Genomic DNA, 14,014 nt, shown 5'->3' on the forward strand with positions numbered 1-14,014 from the left:
TGATAAAAATATATCCAAGTACTTCTTGGAAGGGATTGTGTTCCCACTGAAACTGTGTCACTGACCAAGAAGACTTAATTAACTTCTTGAAAGCAAAACTAGTTACTTTTTTTTCTCAAAGTGATTACTGGGAGAAAGCATAAGAAAGAGAGCAAAGCTGGGAGTGTGTGTCAGTTGTGATGGTTTAAGCAAGGTGCAGGTTTCAGATTACAATTTTTTGTACTTCTGTCCATATACTTGTTTACTAGTTCAAAACCACGTTTTAAAGGCTCTATCAATAACATTTACAAGGAAAATTTCATTTTCTTCTAGATGTAGACAAAGGTACTGTGAAAAATAGTTCCAAGTCTATAAAAAGAAGTCCTACTGATGGAGTTCAAGATGAAATTCCTAGGAAAAAAGCAAAGAAGAACAAGAAACACAAAAGCAAGAAGAAGAAGAAAAAGAAGAAGAAAAGGAAGAAAGAGAAAAAGCATAAAAAACAGCCAAAAGAGTCAAAACTGAGTGCACGTCATGGAGAACATGCAGAATTGCAGCCTGCATCTCACTTGATGCCAGAAAATTCAAGCTCCAAACTGAGTGTACAGCATGGAGGATCTGGAGATTCAAATCTGGCTGTTCACATGCAGCCAGAAGAACCGTGCTTAAAAGTAAGTGAGGAGCTTGATAGACAAGCTTTAGGACTTGCTTCTCATTTGAGAGCTGATTCTCAGCCACCTAAGGAAGATCTCGGAAGTGAGCAGAGGAATTTGTGTGCAGCAGATCCTCAATTTAATTTAGAAAGCAGCAGATCTGAAATCCAAGAACACATTAGTATAACTCAAACTAAAATTTGCACTAGAGAAGAACAAATTAAAGAATTTCATGAAGGTGTTTATCCTGTAGCTGTTAGTATCAGTGGAAAGGGTGAATTTCATGTTGATACTGGAAATGATACGTTGTCTACCGTCCCATCTGGAGTTGCCGATAAATCTGAACTTCAGAAATATCCAGAAGCAACTTCAAAGGTAGTAGAAGCACTAAAAGGTTCAGAAGATGTTCTTAAGTCTAAAAGCACTGGGGAAGCTTTTGGTGCAGCTCTTGAATATGAGACCAGGGAAGTGCTGAAGTACTCAGAAGCAGCTCTAAAATCTGTAGCACAGATGGGAACAAAAGAAGTAGAAATAAACTCAGAATCTGTGTCTTTGGCAAGTGATTCAACAGCAATCCCTAAATCTGCAAGTCAAGCAGATTTGAAAACTGTGAAGTTAGCTCACATGTCTGTCGCCATGGAAGAAGTGAAAATTCCAGAAGCAACTGAAGAATCTTTGCATATGGGAAATGTGAAAAGTGTAGAAAGATCTTTGGAACTGGGAGGTGTGACTGGAACTTCAGAGCCAGCTCTAAAGCCCCTAACTGTAGCTGGTCATTTAAGAGTGGCACAGGTCAGCCCTGTTGAGAGTGTGAATGTCTTCCAACATGTAGCTGTGATGGGGGACATGGAAGATAAAGAAACAGACCCAGGTGTGACTTTGCAACATGTAATACCTGTAGCAATGGCTTTAACCCAGGTGGAAGTGAAAAGTGCCAAAATACCCCTAGAACCAGGGGCTGTAACAAAGGTTAAAGATGTTGAACCAACTAGAGGCTCTGTACAGACAGAAAATGTGAAAGCTTTTGAAGAAGCCCTAGAACCAGTTGCTGTGGCAAAGAAAAAAGCTTTGGAAACAATTGTGAAACCTGTGGATATGATGGGAGCAAAAGATGTCAGAGCAACTCGAGAACATCTGGAAGTTGAGGTTATCAAAGATTTGGAAGGAACCACTGATTCTGCAACAGTGTTAAATGCTTCAGAAGTGGTCTCAGAGCGTTCAGTGACAGAAACAAGAACTTTGGATTTTGCAATTCCAGTAGAAGTATCAAACGTGAATGTGGCTCAAGCATCTCTACAAATGGGAGGTGTGAAAAAAATCCAAGAGGCTAATGATTTGGAAACAACTTTTCAAGCTGTAGCTGCCACAGAATTAAAAGCAACAGTGAGCCAAGAGCCTCAGCAAACTAAAATTGCAGGAGCCCTAAAATATGTGCCCTCAGAGGCAAAAGGTTTAAAAGCAATTTCAGAACATGTAGCAGTTGTACAGGCATTTGTCCCCAAACCAGCTCCAGAAATTCAGATGTCAGAAGGTTATAAAGGTCCGCAAGCAACTGTGGAAGTTGTGGCAATAGCAGGAATAAAAAGTGCAGGAACAAATCAAGCTGCTCTGCAAGTGGAAAATAATGCTTTGAAAATTCCAGAAGCAACTCCAAAGCCTGTAGCCATAACAGAGGCGAAAGATTCAGAGGGAACTTCATTATTGAGACAAGTAGAGGAGTTGAGAGAATCAAGATCTGAGAGTGAGTCAAATGTGAAAAGTTTGGAAGTAGCTCCCCTATCTTTGCAGAAGGAAGATGTGAAAGGTCTGGGAGGACTCATAAGACCAGGTTTAGCAGCAGGACTAGGTTCAGCAGTGGAGTCAAAAGGTTCAGAAACAAATCTGGCTTGTATGACAGGAGCAGAAGCAGCCTCAGATGCTGCTTTTCCTGCTATGAAAATTGGAGGTGAAAAACATCTGGAAAGAAGCATAAGTTCTGTGAAAACAGTGAAAAGTCTGGAAACAACATTAGTACCTCTAGTGGAGACAGAAGGGAAAGATTCAGAAGCAGTGCTTGGCAGAGCCAAGGGTGAAATATCTTCATCACATCTGCAGATTAAAGATTTAGAAGGAGATCCAGAATCTTTGGGTATGGCAAAGACGAAAGCTTTGGAAGCGGTCTTTCAACCTGTGCCCCTTGTAGGGGCAAAGAGTGTAGGAGAAAATGTGTGTTCTGAAGCCAAAATTGGCACCCAAGTTTTTGGAGAAAGTCCAGGACTTCTGGACTTAGGAAGTTCAGGAAGAACTACTGAATCTATGTTTGCATGCGTAAGCATGGAGCCAGTTAAAGAGTCTGAGGTACTGGCAGAAGTGACACATTTGAAAACTGCAGCACAGAGAGAACCAGAAGGTATGGAAACTATAGTCGAACCTCTTGTTACAAGCAGAACAAAGAGTTTGATTGTTTCACAGTCTGACAGCATGACAAATAGAGAGTTGGGGATAACCTCACAAACTGAGGTAACAAGAGAGATGGATTCTGAAATTGCTACTAGATCTGTAAAAGTGATAAATTTAGACAACTTGCCAGAAGTTGAGGCAGTTTTAGAGGTAAAAGATGTGGAAGCAAGTTCAAAAACTTTACACTTAACAGAAGTGAAAAATTTGGAAATGGTTGTGGAATCTAAAACAAAGTCACTAACACAAGACTTGGGAACGACCTTAGAATCTGAGATGACTGGAGAAGTAAAACATTATGGCGTAGCTACGGAAGATCTAAACAAAGCAAAAGTGAAGAACAAAGAAGCAGTACTGGAACCTGTGCAAACAGTAATGGTGGAAACTTTGGAAGAAAATTCCAAATCTTTGCATGCAGAAGAGTTGGAGACAACTGTGGAATACAAGACTGGAAGTAAGCCAGAAAAAAATGAAACAGTAATAGAATCCAAGACTATCAAGGCAGTAGAATATTCCCAAACAGCTCCAGAATCTCTGTGTACAGCAACGATGGGCGATTCAGAAGCACTGTTAGAATCTTTGCCCAGAGTGGAAGAAAAAATGGTGGCATCAGAAGTAGTGACAGAAGTGAGAAACTTGAAAGGAAGTTTGGAATCTAAGATTTCAACAGATGTAAGAAATCAGGGACCCACTGTAGAATATATAATTGCAACAAGGAGGACAGGTACAAAAAAAGTTGAGTCTTCACATATGATCAGTTTAAAAGATTTGGAAGAAGCTTCAGGAAATGAGAAAGGAATGAAAGTAAAATATTTGGAGGCAGCATCAGAAGCTGGAGAAACGAGTTTTTTTGAAAGTAGGAAAGAACCTGCACTAGTAGAAAGGAAAGATTCTGAAAGAGTCATGGAGCCTGAGGTATGCATGAATACCCCAGATTTGGAAACATCTCAAAAATCTGAAGAAGCAGGGGTGATGAATGTTCTACAGGATGCTTCAGAAACATTCACAAAACAACATTCAGAATCTGTTTCAAAGGCTTTGCACACTGAAAAGCCAGAACACGTGCAAATAGTTTCAGATGCCAAACCTGCTGCAGAATGGAAAAGTACAGAAGAGTCTCCAGAAATCTTGAGTGCTGCTGAAATGAAATCTTCTGAAGCAGTTCCAAAAATGGGGGATGTGAAAGATGTGGAAACAATGCTAGAACATGAAGTAGCAGCGGAAGTACCATATCCAAAAGTGGCACAGTATCAGCAACTGGAGGATGTGAGAGTTGCAGAACAAACTCAGGAATGTGAGCTACATGTTGAGAAGAAAGATACTGAACAAACTATACAATCTGAGCCTTTAATAGAAGTAAGTGGTAGGCAGACTACTCCAGCATCTGTGGCAGGTCCAGAAACAGCTTTTAGTTCTTTACATGCATCAGATGAAAAAGACTCAGCAGCAACTCCTGAATCTGAAATCATTGGAAACCTAAAACACTTGGAAGCCAGTCCAGCTGATGTGGCAGAGACGAAAGATTTGGAAGCAGCTCCAATACGTGATGCTGTTGTAGAGCCGAAAGATTCAGAAGCAGCTGCAGGGACAGAGGCAGAGACAAAAGATTTGGAAGCAGCTCTGAGACCTGAAACTGTTATGGAAGAAGTTTCAGTGCTGGTGGCAGAGCCAGGAGAGTTGGAAGAAAGTCCACAGGCTGAGGCTGTAAAGGAAGCTGGACAGGCAGAAGAAGCAAGAGATTCAGAAACATCTGATGTGCAGCCTGATGTGGCAGCACGAATGAGAGAGACTCTAATGAGACTTGAAAAAGTTTTTGAAAAAAGCCACAGAAGTGATAAAAAACATGATGCAAAGAAACAAAAAAGAAGTCGCTCTAAGTCTCATTCCAGGTCTAAGAAGAGGAAAAAAAAATCAAGGTCAAGTTCTACTTCCAGGCGTCTGACCTCTAAAAGAGCACGTTCTAGGAGCAGAAACTATTCAGATTCGAGAAAAAAGCATTCCAAATCCAGATCCCGGTCTGTGGAGAAGAGAGAGAGGAGAGTGTCTTCCCGGAGGTCCAGACGCAGACGATCTAGGTCTTCTGACCGCTACAGATCTAAATCCAGATCAGTGGAAAAAACACTCTCCTCCCGAAGGTCTGGACGCAGACGTTCCAGGTCTTCTGACCGCTACAGGTCCAAATCCAGGTCAGTGGAAAAGAGCAGACTGTCCTCTAGAAGGTCCAGACGCAGACGATCTAGATCTTCAGACCGCTACAGATCTAAATCCAGATCAGTGGAAAAAACACTCTCCTCTCGAAGATCTGGGCGCAGATGTTCGAGGTCTTCTGACCGCTACAGATCTAAATCCAGATCAGTGGAAAAGAGCAGACTATCCTCTAGAAGGTCCAGGCGCAGGCGTTCGAGGTCTTCAGACCGCTACAGGTCTAAATCCAGATCAGTGGAAAAACGACTGTCATCCCGAAGGTCTGGGCGCAGGCGATCAAGGTCTTCTGACCGCTACAGGTCTAAATCCAGATCAGTAGAAAAAAGACTGTCCTCCCGAAGGTCTGGGCGCAGGCGTTCGAGGTCTTCTGACCGCTACAGGTCTAAATCCAGGTCAGCAGAAAAGAGACTGTCATCTTGGAGGTCCCGACGCAGACATTCCAGATCCTCTGACCGTTCTAAATCTAGATCCAGGTCCTCAGAAAAGAGGGGGGGCAAAGAATATTCCTGGAGGTTCAGAAACAGAGGGTCTGGTTCCTCTGATCGTTCAAAATCTAGGTCTAGATCTGTTGAGAAGAGAGGTCGGAAGGCATCTCTGCGGCGATCTAAACGTCAGCGCTCAAAGTCCTCTGACCGTTACAAGTCTAGATCCAGATCAGTAGAAAAAAGAGATCGGAAGCAATCATCACGGAAGTCTAAACGTCAGCGCTCAAAGTCCTCTGACCGCTACAAGTCTAGATCTAAATCAGTAGAAAAAAAGAAGGAGTCTTCACGAAAATCTAAGCGTCGTCGCTCAAAGTCTTCTGAACGGTATAAGTCTAGGTCAAGGTCTGTTGAAAAAAAGCGCAAAGAATCTTCAAAGAAATCCAAACGGAAACGATCCAAGTCCTCTGACAGTGTTAAGTCAAGGTCCAAATCTGTGGAAAAAAGAGAGAGCAAGGTATCTGCAGTAAAGTGCAGTAGTAAGCATGTTGAGTCTTCTGAACATCAGGAGACAAGAACCAAATCTCCTGAAAAAATGGATGGTCCTGAACCTTCTTTGACTTCTGAAGGCAGCTTGTCAAAATCCTCTGATGGTCCTGTGTCAATAACTCTGTCTACTGAAAAAGTAAATGGTCCAGAGCTACCATTGACAGCTGAAAGCAGATTTTCGAAAACTTCAGATAGCCTTGAAACAAGATCCTCATCTGTTGAAAAAACAGAGGATCTGCAGCCTTCTGTGATGTCTGAACTTGAAAGCTCCAAAGCCCCAGATGACCAGGAATTGAGATCTATGCCTGTGGAAAAAACACAGGTTTCGGAGCTTTCTCTAACAGTTGAAAATGGGTGTTCTACCACCCTTTCTGACTGTGAGACTGAATCCATGACAGCTGAAAAAGCAGTAGTTCTGGAATCTTCATCACTACCTGAACTTCCATGCTCTACATCCAAATCAAGATCGTCATCTGTTGAAAAAAGAGGAGATCCACAACCTTCTCTAATACCAGATTCTCAGTTCTCCGCATCTGCTGAAAATGAGTTGAGGTCCGCTTCTCTCAGAGAAATACAGGGTCCAGATCCTCTCCTGGCATTTAAAAGTGGATGCTCTGTATCTTCTGATGATTACAACTCAGTCTTGTCCTTGGAAAAAACAGAGGTTCAGGGATCTTCTCTGATGTCTGAAAGTGTGGTGTCTGACTTCACTGATGGTCATGAATTGAGACCCGCCCCTTCTGAAAAAACAGAGCTTCAGACGTGTTTGCCAATGCCTGAAAGTGGATCTTCTAAATTGGCTGACAGCCCTGAGTCAAGGTCACTCTCTTTCGAAACAGCAGTGGTTCAGGACACCAAACTTACATGCTCCACGTTCCCTGATGTCCAAGAGTCAACCTTCTTGCCTATTGAAAAAGGCAGGATGCAGGAGCCTTCTCTGGCTTCTGACAGTGAATACTCTAAGTCTCCTAATAGACATCAGTCAGGATCCAGCTTTGCTACAAAAACAGATGAGGTTTCATTGATGTTGGAAGGTAGGTCCTTCAAGTCACCTGATGGACATGAATTAGGATCCGTAGCAGCAGAAAAAGTAAAGGCTCCAGATGCTTCTCTGTCAGTCAGACATGCTCCTATTGATGTCTCAGATGACCTCATGTCAGCGTCATCTTTTGAAAAAGTGGAGGAGGTTGTTACAGCAGCTGTAGGGGAAAGCTACGAGTCTTACGAAGTTCATGAGTCCAGATCGTCTGTTGACAAAGATACAAGCAGTGTGGAATCTTCACAGGTACTTGAAATTGGCTGCTCTGAATCTTCTGGAATTTGTGGATCCCTGCCAACTGAAAAAATAGAGAATATAGAATCTTTTTCGACATCTAAAAGTGGATTTCCCTTGTGCCATGATGGCCATGAGTCAAAATACAGTTTTTCTGAGAAAGTAGAAGGTGCAGGACTGTCAGTGGCACCTGAACTTAGGTATTCTGTATTTCCGGAAGGCCATGAATTGAGATCTGCTGCAGTTGAAAAGTTAGATACGCAAAAGTCTCCTCTTCCACTAGTAAGTGGATCCTCTGAATCCACTGATGTTTGTGAATCAGTAAGCCCTCTTAATGAAAAAATAGAGTCCCAGATGCCTTCTCTGACATCTGAAGGTGGGCTCTTCCTCTTGCCTGATAGTCATGAGTTGAGACCTATCCCTGCTGAAAAAGTGGAGGTGCAGAAGTCATATTTGGCATCTGAACTTGTGTGCACTGTATCGCCTGATGGCTACAAGTTGAGATCTGCCTCTGAAGAAACACAGGTGCAGGAACCATCTCTGTTGTTGGAAAGTAGATGCTCTGTTTCCTCTGATGGTCATGAGTTGACATCCACTGCTGCAGAGAGAGTTGAGGTGGAGGAGTCTTCTCAAATACCTGAAAATGAATACACAATATCCGTTGATGGCCAGGAATTGAGATCATCCCCTACTGAAAAACCAGAGGTACAGGAACTTTATCTGACACCCGAAGGAAGATGTTCAGTCTCCCCTCCAAGCCAGGAGTTGCTGTCATCCTCTGTTGAAAAGGTAGAGGTGCAAGAGTCTTCCACATCTGAAAATGCATATACTGTATCCTGGGAGGGCCAGGAGTTGAGATCTAGCTCTCTTGAAAAAGTAAAGATGCAGGAGTCGTGCGTAATACCTGACAATGAATATGCTGTATCCACTGAAGATCAGGAATTGCTATCTTCCCTTACTGAAAAAACAGAGGTACAGGAATGTTCTTTGCTATCTGGAAATGAATATGCCATATCCTCTGAGGGCCAGGAGTTGAGAGGCAGCTCTGCTGAAAAAGTAGAGGTGCAGGAACCTTCTTTGACATCTGATAAGGAATATGCCATGTTCCCTGAAGGCCAGGAATTACAGTCTACCCTTGTGGAAAAAACAGTGGTGCAGGAGCCTTCTCTAGTATCTGACAGTGAATTTGCTGCATCCCCGGAAGGTCAGGAGTTGCTCTGTACCCTTCCAGAAAAAGCAGAGGTACAGGATTGTTCTCTGCTGTCTGAAAATGAGTATGTTTTATCCCCTGAAGGCCGTGATTTGACGTCCAGCCCAATTGAAAAAGAAGAATCAGAGGAACCTTCTGAAACATCTGAAAGTGAAAGTTCAATGTCCAGTGATAGCCAGGAGTTGCAGTCTACTCTTGTTGAAAAAACAGAGGTGCAGGAGCTGTCTCTGATGTCTGAAGGTGAATGTGCACTGTCCCCTGAAGGTCAGGAGTTGCAGTCTAGCCCTGCTGAAAAAGCTGAAGCTAAGGAACCTTCACTGACATCTGAAAACGAACATGCGCTGTCCCCTGAAGGCTGTGAATCAAGATTGACCCATGATGAGAAAGTAGAGGATATGGATTCTTCTTTAACATCTGAAAATGATCATTTGTCTTTTGAGAGTCAGGAGTTAAGATTCACCCCTGTTCAGAAAGCAGACATGCAAGAGCGTTCTCTGACACCTGAAAGTGAACGTTCAGCATCCCCTGATGGCCAGGAGTTGAGATCCCCCATTGTTGAAAATGTAGGTGATCTGGAACCTTCTTTGGCATTAAATGATACTGATGGCAGTGACTTGAAATCTATTGCTGTTGAAAAAATGGAGGATGGAATGCCTTCTTTAATGTCTGAAAGTGGATGCTTTGTGTCCCCTGATGGCTACAGTGTGAAATCTGCCCCTGGTGAAGAAATAGGGGATCTAGAGCCCTCTTTGATAGCTGAACGTAGACATTCTACATCCCCTGATCATGATAGCCATGAGCTGAAGTCTCCCGTGGAGGAAGAGTGTCTAGAGTCCTCTTTCACTTATGAACATAGAAGATCCATGTCTCCTGATGGTCATGACCTGAAATCTACTGTGGATGAAGAGGTAGAAGATACGGAGCCCTCTTTAACATCTGAACATAGACATTCCCCATCTCCTGATGAGCATGAATCAAGATCTACCATTGGTGAAGAAGCAGAGTACCCGGAGCCACCTTTGGCAGTTGAACGTAGATGCTCCGTGTCTTCTGATGGTCATGAGTCGAGGTCTACCACTGGTGAAGAAATAGAGGATGTGGAGCCCTCCTTGACAGCTGAACGTAGACACTCCACATCCTCTGATGAGCGTGAGTCAAGGTCTACCACTGGTGAGGAGGTGGAGGATGTGGAGCCTTCTTTGACAACAGAACGCAGACACTCCACATCCTCTGATGAGCATGAATCAAGGTCTACCACTGGTGAAGATATAGAGGATGCAGAGCACTCTTTTACAGCTGAACGTGGACGTTCTGTGTCTCCTGATGGACGTGAGTCGAGGTCTACCACTGGTGAAGAAGTAGAGGACAGGGAGCCCTCCTTGACAGCTGAACGTAGACACTCCACGTCCTCTGACGAGCGTGAGTCAAGGTCTACCACTGGTGAAGAAGTAGAGGATGTAGAGCGCTCCTTGACAGCTGAACGTAGACACTCCACATCCTCTGATGAACAGGAGTCGAGGTCTACCACTGCTGAAGAAGCAGAGGATATGGAGCCATGTTTGACTGCTGAACACAGACGCTCCACATCCCCTGATGGACGTGAATCAAGGTCTACCACTGGTGAAGAAGTAGAGGACAGGGAGCCCTCCTTGACAGCTGAGCGTAGACACTCCACGTCCTCTGACGAACACGAGTCGAGGTCCACCACTGGTGAGGAGGTAGAGGATGTGGAGCCCTCTTTGACAGCCGAACATGAACACCAGGAGTCACTTTCCATGCCCCTTGAAAAGCTGGAGGGACAGGATTCCTTTATGCCTGAAAGTAGGCATTCTGAGTCTTCTGAATGCGAGAGATCTAGATCCAGATCTGTTGAAAAAGCGTCTGACAAAGAGTCATCACGAAGATCTAGAAGTAGACGCTCAAAATCTCTTACTCGCCCGAAGAGTCGATCGACATCCATTGAAAAAACAGCAGACAAAGAGTCTTCACGAAGATCTAGACGTAGACGCTCCAGATCCACTGCTCGCCAAAAGAGTAAATCCACATCTGTTGAAAAAACAACAGACAAAGAGTCTTCACGGAGATCTAGACGTAGACGCTCCAGGTCCACTGCTCGCCAAAGGAGTCGATCAACATCTGTTGAAAAAACAGCTGACAAAGAGTCTTCACGGAGATCTAGACGTAGACGCTCCAGGTCTACTGCTCGCCAAAGGAGTCGGTCGAAGTCCATTGATAAAACAGCTGACAAAGAGTCTTCGCGAAGATCTAGAAGTAGACGCTCCAGGTCTTCTCAACGCAGATCCCAGAGGTATGATACAGAGTCTCGCTCTAGACGGAATCGCTCCAGATCAGTAACACGCAGAAGAGCGTCAAGATCAAAATCTAATCGTCGCTCTCGATCTAGTTCGCTGTCTCGTTCAAGGCACAGAAGGAGGAGTAGGTCGAGATCAGCATCAAGAAGACGACGTTCTTTATCAAGAGATAGACGTAAAAGATCTCAGAGAAATAGATCAAGATCTACTGATAGAAGAAGGAGAAGATCAGATTCAAGAGATCGTAGAATATCGCTCAGGTTACGTAGCAGGAGTCGAACACCTATTCGTCAAAGGCGATCAAGGTCGAGAGGAAGAAGACGGAGCTCTAGTAGGTCACCAATTCGACTGCGGAGATCAAGATCTTCAGGGAGAAGAAGATGTTACAGCAGATCACCTGATCGTCGAAGATCCAGGTCATCTGAATTTTCAAGCAGATCACCTAAACGTCTTACAGACTTGGGTGAGTAATAATTTTAACTTCATTAACTCCATGGTCAGGTAGTACTGATTGGTTTAAATGCAACCTTGTTTTAACACATCTCCTTAGCGTTCATAAGGGATTTCTTGAATTGCTTTTAGGCGATGACTTTTAATAAGACAACTTTTATGTTGGAACTGAACCTATGCTTACCATTTGGATGAAAATTGCATTTAAAGCAGAGAGAGATCTTGGTTTTAAAGCTTTTATATAAAGGAAGTCTGCTGTAGTCCTGAGGAGTACTGCTCACTGTAATGTTTAAAAAAGTCCCAAATGCTCTCTGTAAGAGTTACGAATTACTAGTTTGTTTTTACTGAGAACAGACCGGACATGAAAGAGCATGCAAAAGTAAAAGCCAGTAGGGGGGATTTCTTAGTTCTTTTGTCAACTATAATGCTTGTTTTATCTATTTCTCTCAACTATCTTGCCTCTTTTCCACTGTTATTTTTGCTACTCAAAGCTTTGCTATATGAAGAGCGGCATTGTTGAGCTGTTAAAGATGTGATATAGATGATTTATGGGCTATGCTGTGTTCTTGAAAAAGATTGCTTTTTCTACCATTGTATCCTAGAATCCTTAGGTTTTCAGAGACTCCCAGCCAATACTGAATAATAGTATTGGCTATTAGAATAATAGTATTTTAACTCCACAGTATTGATTGGTTAAGAATAAAAAGTGTGCTAACTTCAGTCAATTAATAATAACACGGATGTAGCTACCTTGATTTAATACAGATTCACTGTGTCAATAACAACTGTCCTATGGGGATTTGTAGGTTGAGGTTTATTTGCAGGCAAGGCTTCAGGCTGCTGGCATAGGCCAAATGCTGGAGAGCATGGAAATGCATTTTAGATCAAGACTTTTCAGCTCTCATTTTGTGCTACATAGGAATGTGGAACATTCAAACTCTGCTGGAGGTAGGACCATAAACTGGCAACAGGGATAGTGTTCTTCAGATACCTGGCCTGTGACTGAGGAAACTCAGGGAAAATTAGAAAAGTAGCTAGATAATGGAAGTTAGGAACACTCCTATTTTTTTGTGTGCTCTGCCCAGTCTGGAATACCTTTTGTCTTTGTTTCTTGTTTTATGTGCTTCATTTTCCACTTGGCTTTAGACTTTGCTCTTTGCTGTGGTCATGTGCATGTCAGTTATGCCTGCAGATGTTAAGGTAGACTTATACTAATAACTTAGGAGCAGGGACACTTGTTTCTGAAAAAAATCCCCAAACCAGCCGATTTGGAAATGAAAGTGAAAATTCTAATGAATTGCATCTGTCTACTGTGAATGGGGAAAGGAGAGGCCTTGTGGTTTTCTTAGATACTAACTTTCATGAGAAATGAGGTTCCTGTTGAGGCCTTATATGTATAATGTGGGAATGGGCCTCCTTTTGTGGAGCTTAGATTCTGTTTCTTTAAATTCTCTCTCATGAAGTTACCAAGGCTCCTCTACCAGAAGTATTTTTGTGCAAGACTTGAGAATTAATGGGCAGCTTTGAATCTTCGTTTGATTACTCAACAAATTGTAGGTATATAACTTTATTTAGGATTTTGGTAGACCTATGTGGTTACAGAGAGTGGTAAGGAGACTGGTAATGCATTTGCAAACTGTGAGATCAGCCAGGACACACACAACATGCTTTGTTTTCATTCCCTATTTTTGTGCTATGGTCACGTATACTTTTTTCCCTTGATGAAGCGAAATATTCTTTTATTAACATTTTTGTCTGTAATTGTATTTTATACAAGTCTCAATGCTTATGTTTTCTGTTAGTTGGTCGTAAGTAGATTTCATGCTGGGGACTTCCTCAGGACCTTTGAATGCTCTTCAGAGATAGCTAAAAAGGAGACTTTAGAATTCAAGCTGTGTGACTATAACCCATTAATTCTAAAATTAGAATGAGTCAACGAAGTAAAATAGATGTCAGGAGTACTAAATAGAACTTAAATAGAGATTTGTGGATTTCAGTTTCTGAAATTTGGATTTCTGTGTTTTGTGTTAAGTATGTAATTTCACTTGGTTGTTAGTTAGGCCCCAGATTTAAAAGAAAAGGCCTGGGGGAAGTAATGAAAACTTTAGATGTTTTCACAGATTGTAAAAATCCACAATGTGGGTAAAATCTTGTGATTTTACTTTTGTTCAGTCAGCTAGGAGTGCTAATTTAGTATGAAACCAGAATTTGTAAAAAAAAAAAAAAAAAAAAAAAAAAATCACAATCTTTCTTAAAATTTTTTAGACAAGGCCCAGCTACTTGAAATAGCCAAAGCTAATGCAGCTGCCATGTGTGCTAAGTCTGGTGTACCCTTACCACCAAGCCTGATGCCTATGTTAGCTCAAAAGAAAGACGACAAAGCCAATAAGTCGTCAAGAGATACTCTAAAGGAGCTCACTGAGGTAAGTGAGAACAATAATATTGAATTAAACCTGCAAATAAGCAAGCTAATTTTTGTAACTCCTAGTCAAAATGTAATTCTCTGTGCTTAATCTGTGTGAAAG

The 14,014-nt window shown here is 42.5% G+C and overlaps 1 protein-coding gene across 4 annotated transcripts in view; it reads left to right on the forward strand.

Moving 5' to 3' along the window:
* Positions 1-14,014, forward strand: part of SON (SON DNA and RNA binding protein) — a 41,595-nt gene that overhangs the window by 4,266 nt on the left and 23,315 nt on the right. For all 4 annotated transcript variants that reach the window (XM_062598574.1, XM_062598555.1, XM_062598583.1 and 1 more), the window contains exons 3-4: positions 313-11,502; positions 13,755-13,912. In XM_062598574.1, coding sequence (XP_062454558.1) covers positions 313-11,502; positions 13,755-13,912 — 11,348 coding nt within the window. The remainder of the gene's footprint in view (positions 1-312; positions 11,503-13,754; positions 13,913-14,014) is intronic.

This window comes from Rhea pennata, chromosome 1 (genome assembly GCF_028389875.1).
Source record: "Rhea pennata isolate bPtePen1 chromosome 1, bPtePen1.pri, whole genome shotgun sequence".
Taxonomy (NCBI): Eukaryota; Metazoa; Chordata; class Aves; order Rheiformes; family Rheidae; genus Rhea; species Rhea pennata.